The 24,041-nt window shown below is 38.0% G+C and overlaps 1 protein-coding gene across 4 annotated transcripts in view; it reads left to right on the top strand.

The window, feature by feature from the left end:
• LOC108718865 (ATP-binding cassette sub-family B member 5) overlaps window positions 1-24,041 on the top strand; it is a 112,287-nt gene that overhangs the window by 25,306 nt on the left and 62,940 nt on the right. For all 4 annotated transcript variants that reach the window (XM_041565967.1, XM_018267371.2, XM_041565968.1 and 1 more), the window contains exons 2-18: window positions 6,366-6,482; window positions 7,651-7,702; window positions 8,491-8,641; window positions 8,795-8,837; window positions 9,606-9,797; window positions 9,877-10,048; window positions 13,463-13,587; window positions 15,302-15,476; window positions 15,846-15,959; window positions 17,272-17,382; window positions 18,133-18,258; window positions 18,351-18,554; window positions 19,787-19,957; window positions 20,612-20,773; window positions 21,964-22,113; window positions 22,919-23,062; window positions 23,169-23,273. In XM_041565967.1, coding sequence (XP_041421901.1) covers window positions 6,409-6,482; window positions 7,651-7,702; window positions 8,491-8,641; window positions 8,795-8,837; window positions 9,606-9,797; window positions 9,877-10,048; window positions 13,463-13,587; window positions 15,302-15,476; window positions 15,846-15,959; window positions 17,272-17,382; window positions 18,133-18,258; window positions 18,351-18,554; window positions 19,787-19,957; window positions 20,612-20,773; window positions 21,964-22,113; window positions 22,919-23,062; window positions 23,169-23,273 — 2,271 coding nt within the window. In that variant the 5' untranslated portion in view covers window positions 6,366-6,408. The remainder of the gene's footprint in view (window positions 1-6,365; window positions 6,483-7,650; window positions 7,703-8,490; window positions 8,642-8,794; window positions 8,838-9,605; window positions 9,798-9,876; window positions 10,049-13,462; window positions 13,588-15,301; window positions 15,477-15,845; window positions 15,960-17,271; window positions 17,383-18,132; window positions 18,259-18,350; window positions 18,555-19,786; window positions 19,958-20,611; window positions 20,774-21,963; window positions 22,114-22,918; window positions 23,063-23,168; window positions 23,274-24,041) is intronic.

Genomic DNA, 24,041 nt, shown 5'->3' on the forward strand with positions numbered 1-24,041 from the left:
TTGGGGCAGCTGTGAAATTGACAAGATGTCTAGCCCCATGTCAGATTTCAAAATTGAATATAAAAAAATCTGTTTGCTCTTTTTGAGAAATGGATTTCAGTGCAGAACTCTGCTGGATCAGCACTATTAACTGATTCATTTTGAAAAATTGTTTTTTTCCCATGACAGTATCCCTTTAAGAAGCTCCAGGCTCTCTTAGCCGAGCACACAACAAGGCTTTAAAACCTTCAGGGTATTGCTCACAACGCTGTACATAACGTGAGCACGATAACCCCCTTGACTCCTCACATCTAGCTCCCAACGTTGTCCATAACGTGAGCACACAGAATTACAGATTTTGGAGATGCAGACCCTCCAAGTCTAGCTCACAGCCTCAGAGGCCATCTGACTCTACGTCTTGCAGCCTGAATCACTATATCCTCATGAAATAGTATCCAGCAGTCAGGTGGCTGTAACAGTAAATCTGTAACCTGTAACAATGGCTGCTTCTTTCTAGAATACACATTTCCTCTGTATGTAAATATATGTTTCCTTGTGCAACTTTATTTTTATATATCAGTTTCTTCATTCCTTGTTTTTATGCATGGATCAACTGCTGCACTTTCATGGCGCTTAACACATGGATTTGGCAAAGCTGATTCTTTCCTAATACTGTTAGGAGGTTATTTATCAAGCTCTGAAATTTATCTAAGTATTTCTAAGATAAAAATCTCAGCAACTCTGAATTCCCAAATGGACCTTACTTATCATTCCAAAAAATAGGTTAGGTGAAGTTCGGACCTTTGCCCAAAAAGTCTGAAGTTTTTCCGCAAAAACCAAAAATTTTTCTGAGATTTCGAACTTTTTGGCCCAAAACCCCCCGAAATCATCAGATATCGGTACTGACAGCAGCGCAGACACTGGGACCTTCCCATTGATTAATTCAGGACCCCGAGAGCTTTGAGATGCCGGCTTTTCAGATTCTGAGTTTTCATATCATTGGACTTAAATAAATCCTGAAGAATTCCGATTTTTTTTTTAAGGTCCAAAAAAAAAGAATTTTTCGGATTTCAGGTATTCAGAGCTGAATAAATAGCCCCCTAAAACTGCAGCTCCCACATTTCAACCATGGGAGCAGGACACCAAGCATTTGGTGTGATCATGCAAATGTTGGATAAAGCGTACAGTCAATTTCACCACAATCATCAATATTTGTTGTATAATTTCCAAAATATGATTTATGTTACTCATGCCTCAGATCAGCAGATGCATCAGCATGAAATGTACACAATAACTTTCAGCAATGGGGAAACCCACTAATGGGCTTGAAATATGTTCTGTCTGCAAGTCTGTAATAAAGCACCTACTGTGAGAAGGGAGTTTTCTATTTGTTGAAAGCTATTAGCTATTCCTACTTGCTGTTGAGGTAGGGGTGGGGATCATCAGTGTATTGTTCCACACTATATTATCTGTGTAAGATCCCTTTACACATTATCTTTTCATTGGAAAGGTTTGTAAAATAAAATGAGTCACATAATCTTAAATATGCTCAAATGTTATAAGGAAACATTGGGAATTGTAACATTGCAAGTTCCACTAACACATGCATATCCAGTATGTCCAGACCACACACAAAAGACATGGCTGGTAAAAAAATACAAATTTTTTGTGAAAAAAAAACTTGAAGCCCGATGCTGCAAAAAGTCAGAATCCGAAAATCCAGCATTTCAGACTTGCCGAGGTTGTATATAAGTCAATGGGAGAGGTCCCTATTCTATTTGGAAGTTTCTGTGGTCTGCACTGGAATTAGCCCGAAAATCCGACTTTTTTGGATTTTTCAGGCAAAATCCGAAAAATTTAAGCTTCATAGGAAAAAGCCCCAAAAAATAGTATTATTCGGCAAAAACTCCGGTAAAATCATACGACTCGGGTTTTCGCTTAATTTTATCGAGTTTGTATTCAATCCAATTTAATTGTGCTTCTTTCATAATAAATAAGGTCACATCGTTGGCGCTATATCAATACCTGTTAATAATAATAATAATAATAATAATCGTGGATTCTAGTTTGGTCGGACTTTTTTATTTTAAAAAATTAAAAAAATCTGATATTGATAAGTAACCCCATACTACAAAAGGTTTTGCTTTAAAGAAACTTAATACTCCAATCCTGATGAGCATGAATGATTATTGGAGCCTTGTTTCTAAATATGGTCTGGTCTGGTCCTTGGGTAAAAAATAGAAGATGGAACATAAGTATGATCATTATTTCATGTACTGTAGCATCATGGTCTTAAGATAGGACCTAAATATGGGCTGTGCCTAGGTATATATACAGTATCTAACTTTATTTATACAGGTATGTTGACTTTGCACAGACTTTGGCATTTGCATCAGCAGTAAAGTTATTACTGTTCTAAAATAAAGAACTGCCAATTCGCTGATGAATGGGTTGGCTGTGAAACAACTAAAGTTTGGTTGTGACTAGTGGGTGGGACTTCCTATGTCTTTTTATAAGCTGGTGCTTTACTAGAAATTATACATGCCTGAGAAAGGTCTTGTCATGCCTGTAATATATCATACCTCCCAACTGTAATGATTTTGACAGCTCAAACCGCAGTATTGAAATGTCCCAACTTTCTCTTTGATCTCCTACACTGAACAGCCAGAAAAAGATACAGAGTTTCTGAAACTTACTTGGCTTTTGGCAGAGAACCCAGAATACGTGGCAGCTGAATATAGCTTAAGGGTTAGTTCACACGAGGAGATTCGGGAGATTTTGTCGGCTGATTTCGGAAAACGAAGCGCCGCGTGTGCTTCAGCGCAGGCGACTTTTCATTATAGCGGATGAGAAGATTGTCGCCCAGAAGAAGAGGAGATTAGTCGCCAGGTGACAAAATCTCCCCGAATCTCCTCATGTGAACTAACCCTTAAGGGCAATTCACCTTCATTAGCAAAGCCAAAGAAATGCGTTCAAACTTTCACAACCTGCCAAATTGTGTAAAATTAACATGGTAATTAGGAGTGTGGTCAAAATAGGCTTGGTCAAAATATTTTTGCTGTGTTCCGATGCCAAATCTTTTTGTACCTCTTTCTATTTCAAAAATGTTGGGAGGTATGATATATTGGGGCCTAGTTATCAAACTGTGTAAAAAAAAAGGCAATTCAATACACCACAAACTGATGGCTGTGTAGCGCTATAGTAAACTGCTTTTGTAGTTGGCAATTTAGCTACTTTTCTTTGTGGGCTGATACCACAGATGAGCTCTCTTTCTCAGGGGCAAGCCCTTGCAACGCGGTGGAGGCAGGGTGTAGTGTAACTGTAACTATGTGCAATAGCACAATGATGGGCGCCAGTAGTTCTTTAACGGTTGAACATAGAACTGTAATTATTGAACAATAGCACATAGATCATTCAGCACATTGATCCACAATGGAGCATAGAATAACACAGCAGCATAAAGGAAGCATATACTCACAGCACGTATAGGCTGAATCCCTACAGGCTAGGGATTACACAGCAGAGAGTGGGTTGGCAGCGTGTGAGGGGTATTGCCCAGTTTTCAGGATATCTTCCAGCGGCAGACTAGGGGAATTCCTATAATCCCTATCTCAACACTTTAGTCCTTACTCCGGGTCAGTAATACCCTGGGATCTTAATCCCTCTAATCTATTTCGGCCGAGCCTTGAGCTGCTCAACTATCTAGCCTCTCTATCACTCCTAGAGTGATCTATAATTGAGTATAGCTGTCTAATTACTAGGGCCAAGGCGCCTAGGGTCGACACTACCCATTCCCTTCCAGCCTGCTTGGTTGGGCTAAAGCAATGGACCCAGAACTCATGGTTCCTAAACCTTTTATACTCTGGCACAGTGCCATCTGGTGTAAACTGTGTGAACTACAGGGGTTACATAAGCACAAGGTCCCCATAAGGACCTTTTAGGCGTCCATATTACTAGGGATGTGCCTGTCTGTAATGTGTAAGGGTGTCTAAGATCTTCACATCCCTACAGCTGTATAAAAAAAGTGCATTTATCAAGCTGTGTACAGATATGGGATCATTAACTGAAAACCCGTTATCTAGAAAGATCCAAATTACGGAAAGGCCATCTCCCATGGACTCTATCCAAATAATCCAAAATTAACCCCCCTTTATTGCCCAGGCTCACTTGCCCCAATCCTTATGTCCCTGCCAGTCCAATCCTTATGTCCTTGCCAGTATTGTTGGATTTTGAATTATAGAACAACTTTTCTAATTGAATATGTATACTTTCAATTTTGATTCCAGCTATTTAATTGTGAAATAAGGTCAACAGTGTTGTGTTCCATTGGATTACACAGGCAGTAGGAAACTAGACTGGGTCACCATGACATTTTATTGTTTAATATTTAACTCAGCTAGAGTTGGAACTTTGGAGCTATAAAGCTTATTTAGGAAGTACAATCAAGCTTGAAGCTTACAATTCAAGCTGACCATACACTTGAAAATCCACACATTTTACTGTAACCAAATGAGCTGATCTTTGCCCAATATGGACACCTTTCTGCTATGCCAAATCAGGCTGATTTTTCAGCCCCAGGCCTAAAATTGGATCATAACAGAAGCCACCAGGCCTGTTGTGAGAGTAACATATTAATACACCAGTGTGGTACTTAACCCAACAGTGTGTAATAAAGACTTACCCTTGTGGGGTTCGAGGGGGTCGGCGGGGACACCCGCCGCACTCCAAGCTGGGACGCCCGCCATGTTTGTTTTCTAGGCCGCAGGTGCCGGTTTCCTAGGGCATGCACGGTGCACCTCCTTCTGATTTCAAGGCGCAGGCGTATGACGTCAGCGCGCAATGGTGCGAAATGTAAAAGTATTTAAAGGTACATTTTCTTTTTACACACTGCCCGTTATAGGAGTTTGTTCCTGGTGCTATTTGAGCTTTGTGCTATTCTGTTTGAACCTGTTTGATTCCTGTTGTGACCCCTGCCTGGCTATTTGACGATCCTGACTTCTAAATCCTGACCCTTGCCTGATTGCCAACTTTGATTCTGCTTAACCCCTCTGATTGACTTCCTGGTTTGACCCTTGCCTGCCTGACTACGTTTATTCTCTGCCTGTCCCGACCCGGCCTGATCTGACTACTCTATCGTCTAACGCCTTGTACTACGACCTTCTGCCCAAAGACTTTGCATACCGTTGTGCCCCTTTTGCCTGGTCACTTCTAGTTATAAGACCTGGCGGCATCTGAGTAGCCTAGGGCTCCTCCCAAGGGCAAAGGCGGCTGCTTCAGGCGGAAGCACAAGCCAAGACAATTGTGCTTGGCATCTGTTCTGACTTTAGGGTGCCAACCGTTACACAGTGTCTTCAAACCTGGTGATAGATATCTAGCTGATTTTTCAGCCACATATCTGTTAGGGTGGCAGTAGGGGAGGGTCCAACCATGGGCAAATAATTTTAATTTTTGCATCTCTAGAAGTTTTATAATCCTATGCATATTGGACATCAAGCTGTTGATGGTTTATTTTAGCACCCAAGGACATGTGAGCAATATGATGCTATAAAGTGTATTTTTTGATGTTTGTTTCAAAAAGTTTGTATAAATCGTTACTGTAGATAAGATTAGCAAATTGGTACTTAGTAGTAGAAAGACATACCTACCCACTTAATCTGCCAGAATGTGTATTTTCCAAAAATATAGTATTCTGGGGTCATCCTACTGTTAAGGCCTTTTTCCTGTGGCATTCTAGTATTTTTATTTCAGGTGTGGTGATTTTAAATATTGTTGAAAAAAAAAATGTGGAATTTTGATCTATAAAAATCAGGAATCGCCATAAAACTATATCTATAGTTTGTAATGGAAAAGTTAAGGGGTTATGTTTTGGTAGTCGAGGATGAGTAGATTATAACTGTGCTTTATTAGCAGGTTCATGCAGCCATTACACAACAGTAAGCAACTCTAACTCCACGAGCTGTATAGAAAGTATGCACAGTATAAGTCTTGAGCACAGTGACATCTACAGGCTATTTGTATAAACAACACATAAGGGTCAATGGGGCTTTTGAAATCAGCTGTATTATTATAAATATAATAAAATGTATGTATATGCTTCTTTATACTATGAAAAATAGGTAATTGACTTTATTTATATAGTGTATTCACAGAAATAAAAAGTCACCAACATTTTTTAAGGACGAAAACATTTTTATTTTTAAGAGTCAGAAATATCACCATTACATTTTACATTGATCTAATATATGGCTTTGTAAAAGCATATATTGATCTCTTTATTTGTATAGACCCAAAACTAGCATGGCCCCTTATATTACTATTAATTGATGCCAAACACTTACCATTGTACTTAATGTAAATGCTGTCATTTTAACTATTTGCTTACCTAGTGCCTTGTGGCTACCTGCATCAGTGTGAAAACCCAAAGAAGACATGGACACTGAGTATGTAGTCAACATATCTAAAACAACAGATACTTTACTAGATAAAGCACAGGAGCAGACAACGTAAGTATCATAATTGCATGAGTATTATTGTTTGTGCTGCCTGGAGTTTGGACATGTTCTACCTGTACAGGCATTTTTTTTAAAACAGTAGGGACAACAAATTGTAAAGGAGAAGGAAAGGCCTATTTAAAGGGATACTGTCATGGGAAAATGAATCAATTAATAGTGCTGCTCCAGCAGAATTCTGCACTGAAATCCGTTTCTCAAAAGAGCAAACAGATTTTTTTATATTCAATTTTGAAATCTGACATGGGGCTAGACATTTTGTCAATTTCCCAGCTGCCCCCAGTCATGTGACTTCTGCTCTGATAAACTTCAATCACTCTTTACTGCTGTACTGCAAGTTGGAGTGATATCACCCCCTCCCTTTTCCCCCCAGCAGCCAAACAAAAGAACAATGGGAAGGTAACCAGATAACAGCTCCCTAACACAAGATAACAGCTGCCTGGTAGATCTAAGAACAACACTCAATAGTAAAAACCCATGTCCCACTGAGACTCCTTCAATTACATTGAGAAGGAAAAACAGTAGCCTGCCAGAAAGCAGTTCTCTCCCAAAGTGCAGGCACAAGTCACATGACCAGGGGCAGCTGGGAAATTGACAAAATGTCTGGACCCATGTCAGATTTCAAAATTGAATATAAAAAAATCTGTATGCTCTTTTGAGAAATGGATTTCAGTGCAGAATTCGGCTGAAGTAGCACTATTAACTGATGCGTTTTGAAAAAAACAAGTTTTCCCATGACAGGATCCCTTTAATTGTGGGTGCCTAAAGTTAGGCATCCCCAAGTGATTATATTTACTTACCTCACACCCCGGGCCGGTGTCCTATTAGGCGAAAACTGCACTGGTAGGGGGTTCTTCCAGCGAGCACCACAGAAACCGATCGCTTTGTGATGCTCGCTGGAAGAACCCCGGGCTAGTGTAATTTTCTACTGATAGGATCACTGGCCAGGGGTGCGCGGTAAGTACATACAATCACTTGGGGTGAATAACTTTTGGCAACCCCAGGTAAATATAGCCGTTCTTTCTCCTTTAAACAATTAATCTTATGACAATTTATGTCCAGTAAATGTGTAATTATCTGTTTCATATTTAATGTGAGGGTAAGAGAATAATCCCCAGAGCAGGCTGCTAATCCATATCTTATTATTTTCTGTTGTTTAAAGGAAAGAAAATGAAAAAAATAAACAGGAACAAGTAATCGGTCCAATCAGCATTGTAAGTCTCTCAATTATGTTTTACCTTGTTCAGTTAACATTTGCCTATGGAAGAACGGGTCTATGTGATCTGTCTGTCTGTGTGTCTGTGTGTCTGTGTGTGTCTCTCTCTCTCTCTCTCTCTCCCTCTCTCTCTCTCTCTCTCTCTCTCTCTCTCTCTCTCTCTCTCTCTCTATCTATCTATATCATCTATCTATCTAGATGCATGTGGCTTTTATAAACATGTATTTAAATACTCCAGCTTCCTATGGAAAATGTTCACCAAAAATACATAGTATTTGAACAGAAGCATATTAGGGCAATGGCTAGCATTGCTGTCTTGCAACAGTAGTTGACTAGGTTTGATACTAGTGATGGGCGAATTTATGCGCGATTTGCCGCCGGCGAATAAATTCGTGAAACGGGCACGAAAATTCGCTGGCGAATGTGCATCGGCATCCAAAAAACGGACGCCAACACCGTTTCGCAAATTCCCCATCACTATTTGATACCAGTCATGGCACAATCTGCGAGGAATTTCTATAGTCAAAAACATTACATTCAGTGGCGTAACTAGATATCACTGGGCCCCACAGCAAATTATTTTTCAGGGAACTAAAATGTCTAGAGGCTGACCTGTTTTATCAATATTTATTGAAATTGTATATGAATTAGGGCTTCATGGGGCTATACCTCCTGCTCCCCCTCCCCTGCAGCCACAGGGTTTGTTTCCTCTGTAGTTACACCCCTGATTACATTGTTTTTTAGTTTTTTTTGTCTCTTTGATACTCATTTATTATCTCCTACTAGTTCCAATTTGCAGACTGGCTGGATATTTTCTTAATGATTATTGGAACGTTGGGCGCAATTGGATGTGGTTCCTGTTACCCTCTCCTGAATGTTGTGTTTGGGGAAATGTCTGACAGCTTCCTGTGCCACAACTCATCTCTTCAGAACTCCTGTAAGACCCCTGGATTAATACTATTCATGTGCACCATTGTGTTTCACTCGTTGAGTTCAGGGGGTTTGCTTCCCTCACCCTTGGAATTCTAGTTGTTATATTCTTCTCACCTGTCCCTGTTCTTTAATGAATCTTTAATTTTTGTTTCTTCAGCGGTATGTGCGAAGTTTAAACCAATAGAAGAAGAAATTCAAATGTAAGTTTTGAATGCTATTTCATATAATTTATTTTAATTTTTATGCAAAGATAGATTGAAAGTTGGTTTTAATTTTAACTGACTTAAAGGAGAAGGAAAGGTACGGAGGCATTTTATTGCCAATAGATTTGCTGCAATAGTGCAAGCTAGACTGCTATATTTATTCTACAGAATGTTTTACCATACCTGAGTAAAAAGCTTTAGAATCTCTCTGTTTGTTTAGGATAGCAGCTGCAGTATTAGCTTGGTGTGGCTTCACTTCCTGCCTGTGTCTCTCCCTGCTCACTTATAGCTCTGGGCTCAGATTACAGCAGATAAACGAGGGGGGGCGGAAGAGGAGCAAACTGAGCATGCTCACGCCTGGGCCAAGGAGGTTTAAGCTGAAAACAGGAAGTCTGATACAGAAGCCCATGTGTACACAATAGAAGGAAGGAAATGCAGTGTTTCTTTTGACGGGGACTCAGCAGCATTACTTTGAGGGTTTACTGGTATGTTTAGGTGGACCTTTCTGATAAGGCTTACTTAATTTTAACCTTTCCTTCTTCTTTAAGTAGCTACATAATCAAAGTCCCAGCTTAATGCATGGTATATTATGCCACGACTAAAGCAGGGACCTAAGCAGTTCTGAAAACTCATGTTTTAATATCTTCTAAGTTAGCCACTACAATGTATTATCTATTTTACATTTTCTGTTGGTGTAGATAGATCAGATGGACACTACATATCTAGATCCACTTACTGACGTTCACTGGTTTCTTATTTTCACAGATTTTCGCTGTACTATGCTGGACTAGGGTTTATAGTTTTAGTCTGTGGATATCTCCAGGTCTCCTGCTGGGTTGTAGCTGCTTCCAGACAGACAAGAAAAATGAGGAAAGCTTTTTTTCATTCTGTGTTGTCTCAAGAGATTGGTTGGTTTGATGTCACAAAATCTGGAGATCTTAACACCCGACTCACTGAGTAAGTGAGCCTAATTACTCAACACTCACACTTAGTATTAAGTTCCTAATGCTTACATAATGTTCACATTTTCTTTCAGAAACATCAATAAAATAAATGATGGAATAGGAGATAAAGTTGGACATTTTTTTCAAAATATCACAATCTGTGTATCTGGCATTTTAATTGGATTAATCATGGGGTGGAAGCTTGCTCTTGTCATCTTGGCTACTAGCCCAGTTGTAGCATTGTCATCAGCAATGTTCGCAAGGGTAAGTAATGGGAAATGTAACAGAAAATAATGGAGTGGACTACAACCCCAGAAATTAATATAAAACGAACATAATTGCCCAATCAGTACATGTAGGGGCAGATTTATCAAGGGTCGAAGTGAAAATTCAATTTCGAATTACATTTTTTGAGTTTTTTTATGGCCAGAACTGTGAAATTAGACTAGGGAATTGTTAAAATTCAATTCAAGCTTTTTTTAAAAATTAAACTCGGTTTTCGAGATTTATCATACTCTGGCCATTTAAGAACTCCAGTTCGACTATTCGCCACCTTAAACCTGCTGAATTGTTGTTTTAACTCATGGAAGACGTCCTGGGCTCAATTTGGAGTTGTTTGCAGCCTTCCTGATATTCAAGGTTTTTTTTGAGTTCTTGGGAGTTTTAAATAACTCCCATAAACACGAAATTTCACCCTTGATAAAACTGCCCCATACAGTTGAAAGCAAAAGCTCGGGCACCTCTGGCCATATGTGCAAGTAAAAAGAAGGAAATAACTATTGTGGGAATCAGTGGGTTAAAAAAATAAAATATTTGCAGATGTTAATGCTCAGTTACATTTTATTTCAGCAACTTTAAAACATAGGAACAAAAAAAGTAATTGTGGCATGTGCAAGTTTGGACACTCACATCTTATTCTGAGTTTTTCGGGTGGCATCTTGCACGTTAATGATTTACCCATATATTTTCTGTGATGATTACTTCAGGGCACTGTGTTGGCCATTTCAAAACACTCAGCTTTCTTAAAGAAGTTCATGGTGGCTTTAGAGGTATGTGTAGGATCATTGGCTTCTTGTAGATGCCAAATCCCCTTTTCAGACTCCAATTTCTTGGCTGACTATTTCTCTTTGGCATCCAGAATTTGCTGATATTTGGTGGTCAATGGGGCAAATTCACTAACATTCGTAGTTGCGCCAGGCGCAACTTCGCTGCACTTCGCCACACTTCGCCAGGCGTAGTTTCGCCAGCGCTCCGCAAATTCACTAAAATCCGAAGTTGCGCACAGGGGTAGCGCAAGATTGCGAAGTTGCGCTAGCGTTGATTCGCTAAGTAAAGCGAAGTTACGCTAGTGAAGGCTTATTTGCATACGGCGCCAAATTCAAATTTCAATGGAGGAATACGTATCAGCACTACAAATGGCTAGAAAAGCTTCAAAACATCAAATAAAAATTTTATTTTGCCCTACACATGTGCCCACTGTCTAGGTAAGTTGCCATGAGTCAGGAAATGTAGGGGGGAAGGAGGGGAGCCCCAAAAAACTTTTCGATCTTTTTCAGCCTATCACCCATAATGTAGAAAACACGCCAGCGTTTTTTGGGACTTAGAAAAAATTTTGACTTTTTTTGAAGCAATCCCTATCTACTCTATTGCGCTTCGCCAGGTCTGAGGTGGCGAAGGAAGTCTAGCGTAAAAGGTAGCGTTCAGTACACTGCGCGCGTTAGTGAATTTGCGTAGCATCTCCTAACTTCATTTTCAGATCCTCACGCAGGTGCCATGGCTGTTAAGGTCAGAGATTTTAATAATGTCTGCAATTATTGGTAACAACTCCTGCTGATTGTTAAGAAAGGGGTTATGTTATAAAAGGCACCATGCTTGCCCAGGAGCAGTAACCCTTAGCAACCAATCAGCAGATTTTAGCCTGTTTAAACATAAACATCTTATTGGTTGCTATATGTTATTCCTGCTGGGCAAATTTAGTACATTTTATTACATATGAGGGCTGAGGTAATTAGGATCAGGGACCCAGCAAAAACAGTGTTTCTCACTGGACAAGTGGAAGGGTGACTAAACTTTTGCAAATGCCACAATTACTATTTTCTTTGCTTCTGTGTTTCAAAGTTTGGGAAATAAAATTTAATTGTGAATTAAAATTTGCAAATATGTTGGTTCTTAACCCATTGATTCCTCAGTAGTCATTTCCTACTTTTCACTTACAAAATTAACTAAATATGTACTTTGGCAAGGCATGTCTAAATCTTTTTTTCTTTTAAATCACTAATTTTGTTTTTTCAATAAATAAATAAATAAAATACACATAATAAGTTTAGTTAAAACAGCTCCCTTATTTATATATTAAAACCCATAACATTTGAAACTGATTCATCACAAAGAGATGCAGAAATACAGTATAATTGTTCATTCATAACTGTCCTTGCGATTCATACGTTATTCGAATTACCAGGTTAGTCCATGGTAACAAAGTCCATAGTTTAATAAAACATGCAGCAAGTTACTGACAAAGGTATTAAAGGAACAGTAACACCAAAAAAAGTATTTTAAAGTAATGCAAATATAATGTACTGTTGTGCTGCACTCGAAAAACTGGTGTGTTTGCTTCAGGAACTCTACTAAAGTTTATATAAACAAGCTGCTGTGTGTCCATGGGGGCAGCCATTCAAAGCTGAAAAAGGAGAAAGGCACATGATACACAGCAGATAACAGATAAGCTCTGTTGTACACAATGGAATTTTTCAGGACTTTCAGTGTATCGTGGCTAATGTAATTATAAAGCAGTGTTGACAGGTACATGCTTTAGGGTTAGGGGAATTATCAGTGCCTCTGGTAAATGCTTGGACTTCCTCCTCAAAACCTTCTAGTGCAACAACCACATATTCGTTGCACAAGACACCTATAGTGGTTTGCTCCAACTCATTCTGAACATCCTTAGATATCTTTCTGACCCACCTAAGATTTTTCTAATTACTTTCATGTCTCCTAGATCTTTCCTTTTCACAGTCACTCAAAACATCAGCACCTGCCACTTCTCCTTTTCTTCCCAATCACTCCTCAGTGTACGTCAGAATGGCCGTGTGCTCCACCCCAACGTGCACTCAACAGTACAAGTGCCACTTTAATCACTTTGTACAACTAAAATGTGTAAATATAAACTGAATTTTGTTTCAAATAAAAACGCAGTGTGGGAAATTACATCTCAGTTTGCAATCTCCTTTGTATTCCATTTGATCACCAGCCTTAAAGGATAGATACATAGATTATAGTCATCCATTATATCTTAGAATGTTAAAAAGCACTCTAAATAATGTAAATGATATACTCTATCCACATTGAATTATTGGACAATACATTTACAGTAGTTATATAATTATTTCCAGTTCTAATTGTGTCCTAAGAGATACATATTGTGTTTTATAAATAATGAAAAATATTCTGTTTCATGAAATTTTTGGCTAGTAGCACAGTAGCAAGACAAAATGGGTCATTCATGTTTCCTGGTGGCGCAAGAGTGTGCTCATATAACAAGTACTTAACCCTGGTAAAGCAGCACTCTGCTTTTGCACTGTATTAAAAATCCAGCACGAGGAGCAGAGTGCAGCTTTTTAGATTTCTAGATGTATTTATAATGCCCTACTACTAATAATAAAACTTTTCTTATTCTAGATAATGGCTTCCCTGACCACTATGGAACTCACAGCCTATGCAAAAGCAGGTGCAGTGGCCCAAGAAGTACTTTCGTCAATAAGGACTGTTGTAGCATTTGGAGGACAGGAAAAAGAAATTAAAAGGTTCTATTTGGATTTTTCTCTGCATTTTGTCTGTATTTTGACATATGTTTAATACAGAATACACCAGAAATATGCATATCATTTATATGTGTTTTATTGAAAGTAGAGGATACATATTATAAATGTATATGCACAGTCTTCATTACTGAAAGTCCTACAGGCAGACCTCAGCTGCTATTTTGGACCCACATAGGAAAAACTGGTAGATGATCACCCCAACCAAGACAATCATTTTCTGGGATGATATCTGATGCCATGTATCTAAACATTGATTTAGCTATGTGGAAAATCAGGTGAGGATCACACTAGTATGAATGCAGCATGTAGCCAATCACTTTGCAAAGGCTGTTCACATTATGGGGCAGATTTATCAACGGTCAAGGTGAATTTTCGAAGTTAAAAACTTTGAATTTCGAGCTATTTTTTGTGTACTTCGACTAGGGAAAAGTCCAAATTTGATTTGAATTTGAAAAAAACGCAGAAATTCGAATATCAAAATTTATCATGTACTGTCTCTTAAAAACTTCGACTTAGACCATCCGCCATCTAAAACCTGCCGAAGTGCTGTTTTAGCCTATGGGGGACCTCCTAGAACCTATTTGGAGTCAACTGGTGGACATTGAGAAATCAAAGTTTTTTGGGGGAAAAACTTTGAATCAAATTTGATTGAATGCGGTATTCCTTCAATCGTACGATTTGAATAAATACATTTTGATAATCGACTCTTGATAAATATGCCCCTATGTGTTTATTGGCTTGAAGAACCATTAGCAGTCCCATCTCATGTTTATATTGAAAAGGGACTGCTAATGGTTGGTGAGCTTATATCAATAGTAAAGAGCACTCCTCTTCCGTATATTTTTTATTTTATTCATATAATCAATACTGATTGATTTAAACTACTCTCTTGATTAAAATTACTCCATTTTCCTTCTGAAGAACCTGTGCTTCTCATAGCAAAAAAAAAGGAAAGTTGTACTCACCCATTAAGTGGGGGGTACAAAGAGGATATGACCACAAAATTCATGCAGAGACACGTGGTTCTCTGCATATAACAATTAATCAATATATGAAGGACATTAAGACATTAAAAAATGCCCTCCCCTTTAAACAATGAATTGCGTGGTCACAGTCTCATTGTATCTCCGCGTGAGGGTTTAAAAATTTGTGGAGAGCACAGCGTTTTTGTTTTTGTTTTTTTGCTATAGTTTATATAGGAGCAGTGGCCCCTCATCTACATCAGCTACAGTCAGGTGATCCAAATGGTTGCCAATTAAAGGGCAACCATTTGGGAGTTTTTGGAAAGCAATTTGCAGGTAAAATTTAGTCCCTATGAAAAATAGATTTTGAAGCAGCAAAATTCTTAATAAATCAGATGAAATAAAGTGTAGAACTGGCCAGACCAGGGGTGACTTAGGCATAGTTAGCCAGCTTGAATATATTGCAGTAAAAATCCCTGTTTTGTATAAAAGGAGAGGGAATATTTGGTAGCTTAATTATCAAAATGTCTTAATGTCCTATATATACAGTATTGATAATGGGTAAGTACAGAGGATATTTGGCTTTGCCTCTGATGTTATCAACCATCATAGGTCTTACAGCACAATGTTCCAAGTCTACCCAAGAGGCAGGTAGAATACCACTTGGTATATACTTTGAAAAAAATATGAATTTAACATTGCCTTTTTGCTGTTTTTATTGAATGCTGTTTCAGATACACAGTGAACTTGAGAGAGGCCAAAGACATTGGTATAAAAAAGTCAATTGCATCTCAGTTTTCCCTTGGATTAGTAAATGGTGCCTTTTATGTTACTTATGGAGTTGGATTTTGGTATGGCACGACCTTAATTTTAGAGGATGATGCTTACACAATTGGAGCTGTCATGGCAGTAAGTACAGGGTAAATAGAAAAAATGTTTTTCACCTAATGGGGACCAAAATTTGTTTCCAGGTTGCATATTCCCTACAGTAGGAACCCAGCTTTTCTATATACAGGAAAAGCTGAGACTCTGTGACCAACAAAAAAAGGAACTGTATAAAGCTACATTGGGTAGCTTGGAGGGGAAGGAGTTAATTGAGATATTATTTTTAGCTACAAATACATTGTAAATTAATAAGAATGATGTAGTGTGACACGTAGTGCTAAATATTTATGCTCTAAGCCACAGACCATGTGAGCGATCTAGATTTTTAAGGATGCAGTTTAAAGTAAACCAAGCTGATTATTTTTATGATGATCATTATTATTATTATTACAGGTGTTCTTCAATGTGACTTACAGCAGTTATTGCATTGGCCAAGCAGCATCTCACTTTGAAGCCTTTAATGTTGCAAGGGGTGCTGCTTATAGTATCTTTAAAGTGATCAAACAGGTAAAAACCCAGGCTAAATACAATATTCGTTACATTTGTTTTCTCCAAAAAGTTATCTGTTAAGTACTTTCAAGTGAGTAATAAATCCTTAGTTTTTATTATGCTTTACATAAAGTTTAGTGGCTAAATGTCATTTTGGGAGCAGCAATGCAAGTTGCTTAGTATAAAAGGTCACCAGTAATATAAATAATATATATGTTTAAATTAACTGTTCACTGTAAAAATGTAAACAAAAAAACATTTTCAGTATAGTTATCTAGCCAAAAATCTATAAAGCCCCCCTTCAAGTCGCTGACTAACTAAGAGGTTTGAGAGCTGCAATAAGTTGTGGTCTGGCTATTGCATTAGACATCCACTCACTTCAGCCTTTATATATTACATTTTTGGCTAACTATATTTGTTATTTCGCTTCGTTTTATTTTTACACTGAATAGATCCTTTAAGGTGTTTCAGCTTGTCATAACTGAATTTTCCAGATATCCCTCTGAGCCTATCCCTCAGTTTATCCATCTTCTCCATAGCAATAACATTCCATAACGTTATAGGCACCCAAGGCAAAATCATTATAGAGCCTTTGTGATTGAGATGTTTTTCATTAACATACAGTATAAAGAAACATCTTTTGGACCTCCTAATTATTAAATTCCTGCGTCATGGCTCCTTCAGGCCATAAAGACCTTGGGCATACATATCGATTTTGTTGTTTTGCCTGAAATTGTTCATTTCTGGCAATGGGAATCATTTCATACCACTAGTAAGGATGATTTTACACATTTACTGCTAAAAATGTACTTAACTGCTATAGGTCTATACAGGCTGAGATGATTTGCAAAAGAGCAGGGCTTGCAGGGTGAGTGGGTGATATTTGGATGTTGCCCATAGGAACCAATCAGAAATTAGATTTGAACAGTCGCCTACAAGCTACAAGACAGAAGCAAAGATCTGATTGGTGTTATAGCCAACATCACCATTGATGTTTGCCTCCAATGTTAATAAATACTGTATGCCCCTTAGTCATAGCCTATAAGCCTGTTAATAAGAGGTAGCAGCACAAAACACATAAGTCTTTAATTAAACATGTAAATAATGTGTTTATAATAAATAAATACATTTATAATACTGGTCTGGTGGTCTGGTCATGGGGTGCTCTGTGAGACCCAACCATTTTAGTTTGCCCGGTTATCCTCTCCCTCTGGCTGAAGGTTTGAGACTTGAGCACGGACCCTTTGGGGTTACTGGTAGACATATTATAGTGACAAAAGTCCCACAAGTTATGCGGTATTGTTCTTTTCAAGGTTATTTTGTTTTTCAGTCTTCTTCAATCAACAGCTTCTCAAATGAAGGATTTAAACCAGATAACATAAAAGGAAATATTGAATTAAAAGACATTCACTTTTCCTACCCTTCAAGACCAGATGTTAAGGTAATAAAAAAAATGAAAATATTTTGAATGTATTATAATTCTTTATGCTATATAATCTAATTTGGTGCTTTATAGGTCCTTGGCCCATTAACTACAACACTGCTCTCATGGAGAACCACAGTCGTCAAAACATCTTTCCCTGCCTGTGGGTGATTTCTATTTAAATGAAGGGAAATGTGTTGCTTATAAGAGACCATAGACTCTTAAACTTATCAGACCAATGGGTTTGTTAGTTAAACTGACTGATACAACTCAACCAGCCATATGGGCAAAATGCATTATTCTATTTGTTCTGGCTGACAACAATAAAAACGCTCATCCATAAAGGGAAGCAAAGAGGATCTGAGGCTCCTCTGCACTTGCCCTTTTGCCAAATCACCTTCCAACATCATCTAACGAAGTTTGGCCATGAATGGTCATCTTAAGCAGGAGATAATAAAAATAAGGTGCATATTTATAAAGGCGTGTAAAATATTCTATGGCAGGAAAAACTCCACTACTCTAGACATGGTTTAACTCATTAAAATTTTGGCATAAAAAAGTGGTGTAAAATGCGGTGATAAGATTTGAGAGATTTTTTTCATACTAGTACCAGCAAGATTTTTATACCAGATTTTATGTTCTACTTTTTGCATAAAATCGCGAGGCAGTTTTATGAACATGATTTTACGTAGCGTTTTGTGGCAATATATGTTTTTCATGCAATGTTTTTATAATTATTCATTTATAGATTTTATTTTTCCTGCAAAGGTTTTAAATGGACTTAATCTGAGTATAAAATCTGGACAGACGGTGGCCTTGGTTGGGCAAAGTGGATGCGGAAAGAGCACAATAGTCCAGCTCCTACAGAGACTGTATGATCCACAAGTTGGAACAGTAAGGCAATTCGTAGTTTTCCTTTTAATTTATAAATAGGGAATATTTTATCTATAAACATAGTAACCCTGTTTGACTGTCACTGTTTTCAGTTGACTGTGGATGGACATGACATCAAATCTCTGAATGTGAGACATTACAGAGAGTTAATAGGAGTGGTCAGCCAAGAACCTGTCTTGTTTGGGACAACCATTAAACAGAACATTAAATATGGAAGAGAAGATGCTACAGATGAAGAAATTGAAAAAGCTGTTAAGGAAGCAAATGCCTACAACTTCATTATGGCCCTGCCAGACGTATGCATTTCTTAATGGTGCAGTTACCACCTAAACAGGGGAATGTAATAAAAGTCGCAAAGAGCAAAACAATTCGCACCAATAAGACTAAAAATCCACATCTCGCAATGTAATATTGTTCCTTAAACTGTTATTGCATTGCGAATTTTAATTGCGCATTGCGAATTTTAATTGCGCATTGCGAATTTTAATTGCGCATTGCGAATTTTAATTGCGCATTGCGAATTTTAATTGCGCATTGCGAATTTTAATTGCGCATTGCGAATTTTAATTGCGCACTCATAAGAAGTGCTTGAAGGTGTCGTAATCTTTTGGAGCAAACATAACGACTTTTTCAGTAAGAAGTTTTATTACATTGACTGCGCATTCGCGCAAACTATAAAATTCGCAAACGGTCTTTCACTGTCGGAAGTGGTCGCTAAACAGTTTCCGGGCTCGCAAAAGCTATATTAAATTCGCACAAAGCAAAATTTGTTCGCGCAAAGGCATAACTTTTCGCATTGCGAATAGTTTTTCCGTTAGCGATTTTTATTACATTCCCCCGAATCGTGTTCTAGTACTTCTTTTATAATGTTAAACATGCTGCAGTTCTACTTTCGTTGCTGTTTTAATTCATAGCATTCCTTTAAGATTCAAGTCACAGGCAGCACCTTGGCAGGTTTGGTCCTCTTAAAGGGATACTGTCAAGGGGAAAAAAAAATTTCCAAAATGAATCAGTTAATAGTGCTGCTCCAGCAGAATTCTGCACTGAAACCCATTTCTCAAATGAGCAAACAGATTTTTTTATATTCAATTTTGAAATCTGACATGGGGCTAGACATATTGTCAATTTCCCAGCTGCCCCAAGTCATGTGACTTGTGCTCTGATAAACTTCAACCACTCTTTACTGCAAGTTGGCGTGATATCCTCCCCCTCCCTTTTCCCCCCAGCAGCCAAACAAAAGAACAATGGGAAGGTAACCAGATAACAGCTCCCTAACACAATATAACAGCTGCCTGGTAGATCTAAGAACAGCACTCAATAGTAAAAACCCATGTCCCACTGAGACACATTCAGTTACATTGAGAAGGAAAAACAGCAGCCTGCCAGAAAGCATTTCTCTCCTAAAGTGCAGGCACAAGTCACATGACCCGGGGCAGCTGGGAAATTGACATTTTATCCAACAGGAGTTGATAGGGGGTGATAGTTGCCTTTTAATGCTGCTCTTTTATCATGGACTTTTTATTTAAAGAAATATGAAACACTGGTTGGAGAAAGAGGGGCACAGCTGAGCGGTGGGCAGAAACAACGTATAGCAGTTGCCAGGGCCTTGGTGAGAAACCCGAAAATTCTTCTTCTGGATGAAGCCACCTCTGCTTTGGATACAGGAAGTGAAGCTGTTGTTCAGGCTGCTTTAGATAAGGTAACTTGCAACCGTGATTAATGCCTCTTGCCTTGAATATTTTATGACAGTTCCGCTATATAATGTTATAATTATGAGACACATTAGAAGTAAAATCCCCTCAGGACTAACAGCAGTATTACCAATTCAACTGAATTTCCGGCTGGTATGTGATGCATTGACCACACACAGAAAGATGCCGTTCTGACCCCTTTTGCTTCTCCAAAAATTCACAAAATTGAAAACAAGTTACCAATTGAACTTGATTTAATTTTTTTTTGCAACAATTTTTCAAATTGTGCTACATTTTTTAAACCACGTGACAATATTTTTACTATCCACTAGCTTCTTTGGGTGTTTTTTTTCTCAGCAAAACGTGGCAAAATATTTTGTTCATCCCTACTTATGGCACCTATCCACCTGTTACTAGATCCTGATGAGGTTGAAAAGAAATGTGAGAGTGAAATATTGGTCTTGTAGCCTATAGCAACCATTAGCAGGTCAAAGTTACTGATCACCAAAGCACACACCTGGTGCAAATATAATGCCATATATTACATTTCCCTTTCCCTCAGGTATTTCTGTATTGTATCGTTATCATTACAATGTGATTTAAACACAGCTGAATATTCTGAATATTCTGCTTAAAATGTTTTAATGATCTTCATTTTTCAGGCAAGCAAAGGCCGGACCACAATTGTCGTTGCTCATCGTCTAAGTACAATATGGACAGCCAATGTTATAGTTGTGATTGAAAATGGTGCTGTGGCTGAGCAAGGAACTCATACTGAGCTGATGGAGAAAAGGGGCATATACTACTCCCTTGCAACAGCTCAGGTACATTCCACATATTTTTATTTCAGACTGGCTAAAATGCCATTGTTTCATATGTTAGCAAAAGCTATTCTTATTTGATGCTGCCATTGTCCCATCTCATAATAAATCTGCTACAAGAGCAGATATAACCCAACCACTTAGTCCAGTATTTAGTAAAGGGCTGAGCATTGTGAAGAATTAAGTGTAATTTAAACTGGCCATATAAATAAAAATATGTGTTTTGATTAGGGTTGCCACCTTTTCTGGAAAAAAATACCGGCCTTCCTATATATTTATCTTTTTTCCCTATTAATAACATTGGGATCAGCCATCATTTTTACCGGCCATGCCAGTAAAATACCGGCCAGGTGGCAACCCTAGTTTTGATCAGGTCTCAAAACAAACTGGTTGTCAAATTGTTTAACTGTGTTCTTGGCTTTGCACCAACAATCAGTGCATTTTCTGTGAATCATTATTCAAAGTTTAATGTGGCCCTAGACCAGGGGTCCCAAACCATTTTTACCCATGAGCCACATTCAAATGTAGAAATAGTTGGGGAAAAAAGCATGAAAAAAGTCCCTAGGGAGGCCAAATAAGGGCTTTGACTAGCCATTTGGTAGCTCCCATGTAGACTGGTAACCTCAGAAGGCTCTGTTTGACAGTACACCTGGTTTTTATGCAATTAAAACTTGCCTTGAAGCCAGGAATTAAAATATAAGCACCTGCTTTTAGGCCACTGGGGGCAACATCCAAGGGGTGGGTGAGCAACATTTTGCTCATGAGCCACTGGTTGGGGATCACAGCCCAAGACTATGGGAATTGAACTTGTTTCTGAGTCTATAGCCAGATATCAGTTGGGATAGAATCCCTTTCAGTCCTATACACAGAATGATTTTCTGCCAGCCTAGTCAAGAGTGTCTGAATTGGCTACTTTTAGAAACAGATAATAGGCCAGATTCAATTCAGCAAGAAAAAGGTTTATCACTTGAAAAGTCATAGTTGAGATTCAATTTGAGATACAATTCAATTAAGAAAAACAAAACTCATGCTATATCACGTGAAAACTCTATTGAAGTATATTGGAACTGAATTAGTCACGCAGGGGGAAAGCAGAATATATTGTCTATTTGCAGTTTGATTGCAAGAATAAAACCAGAGCCTTTGTGGAGAGGATGGCCAGCCAGCACATACTACTCTGCTTTCTCTTCTAGACTATACAGAGTTCTGAGAATAATGAAATTATTGAAACAAAACAAAATGGAACCTATGAAAAGGCTTCCCTGATACAGCGGTTTAATTCCCAAACATCCTTGAAAAGTAAAATACTGGAAGGAGAAGAAGATAAAGAACAAATGCCTGCGGTAACTATTACGTTTTCGTGATATTCTTGTGATATTCATAGTATGTCAGCTGCCACTGATGCAAACTGAGCACTGAGCACAAATAGCTCCACAGCTTCAGGTTGCTGGGAAATAAAATCAACGTGGAAGTCAAAAAGCTCAACTTTACACACATACACACCAGCCTAAAACATGCATATGATACCTCATGAAGGGCAAAACACCTGAAAATCCCCCCTATGGCTCGGGGGGGGGGGGCAGGCAAATGCCTACAAATTCTTGTTTAAAGAGACAAAAAAAATTGATTGTCTTGTGTAAGGTAACCATACATTTGTTTTTTCCCATTACTAATTTAGTTATTAGTAGTCAAAGCCAGAAAGAATAAATCAGGTACAAGGCTACAGAAACTGATTTGGTTTGGTCTGTAAAAAAGAGGATGTTGTTCTTCTGTCCCTCAAGACCCAGCATACTAGACATGCAAGACCCAGTAGGGAGGGTACCAGTGCAGTAATTCTTGAGTTATGGTCTGTCTGGTCAGCTATGTTTCCCCAGAATAAATATAAAGTTGAGGAGGGAGTATAACCTGCACTATTAACAACCATTTGTCGCTAATGGAAGAAGCCTGTGTCTGCGGGTTGGATACATGTGATGTGAGAAGGAGAGGTCAACATATTGTCTAATCCTACAAACAGGGCTTGAATGGATAGTCTGAAACTGAAAAAATGCGAATATATTTCTTCCCGTCAAATTTAGGTATTATTAGTGTCATTCTTTATCTGTGCTCTTCCAAAAATACAGTATACAAGTCCATTTTTTGTCTTTTCAGAAAGATCTTCCCGCTGTGTCCTTTTTCCAGCTTATGAATCTAAACAGATCAGAGTGGCCTTATATCCTACTTGGAATCATTGCTGCAGGGGTTATTGGAGCAGTACTTCCATTGTTTTGTATATATTATGCCAGAATTATAGCTGTAAGTAATCTGGAACCATGTAATTATTTAACTTTTGTACATTATATTAGTAGGCGCATGATTAACATGAAGATTTATGAGCATAAATTATATTTCTCCTAAACAGGTTTTTGCATCAAACGATTCAGAAAAAATCAGGAGAGAAAGTAACATTTGCTCATTTATATTTGGACTCGGTGGCGTGGTCATTTTACTTGCGTACGTTGTACGGGTACGTCTTTTAATTGGTCATATTGGTTAGGTTGTTTGTATGGATACAGCTTTGAATTGTATTGATTGTGTTATCTTTAAAAAAAACAAAATGAGAAAAAGGAATTCATTTTTATAAATTTGGATTATTTAATTATAATGGAGTCAGCCTTTCTGTATTTGATAATGGGTTTCCAGATAACGGATCCCATACTTGTACTATGTACATGTTGTGATACCCAATGAATTGTGGTACCAATTTACTCCTGAAACAATTGTTTCAATATGTGTCAATATGTAGATTTTTATTAAAACAAATACAATGTTTGGGAATAAGCTAGTAAAAAATAGCTGTTTCAGTCTTAAAGGGCACCTGTCACCCAGACATAAAAAGCTGTACAATAAAAGTACTTTTCAAATTAAGGTTGAAACCCAAATTCTTTTTTTTGTATTAAAAAATCCTTACCCGCTATAAACAAGTTTGCCTTAATATCAATATCCACAAAATGACACTTGCCAGTTTCATGTGATTTTGAATTCCAAGACTAAAAGAAGCAAGATTTAAATAATTTATAAAGTGAAGTTTATTTTGCTCGACTAACATCATAAAATAGGATTTGGAATTATTTCTTAGGATGATAGGTCCCCTTTAAGAATTCTCATTTCTGGTGTGCGCAGTAAAATTTTGCATTTGCACTCCTATGGTGTTTGATCTCTACAAGTTGGGTATCTCCATAAAACTATACATATTTGGTGTTGACACACAAGTGGGATTTTTTTAAATCAATTG

The sequence above is a fragment of the Xenopus laevis genome, chromosome 6L (genome assembly GCF_017654675.1).
Source record: "Xenopus laevis strain J_2021 chromosome 6L, Xenopus_laevis_v10.1, whole genome shotgun sequence".
NCBI classification, from domain to species: domain Eukaryota; kingdom Metazoa; phylum Chordata; class Amphibia; order Anura; family Pipidae; genus Xenopus; species Xenopus laevis.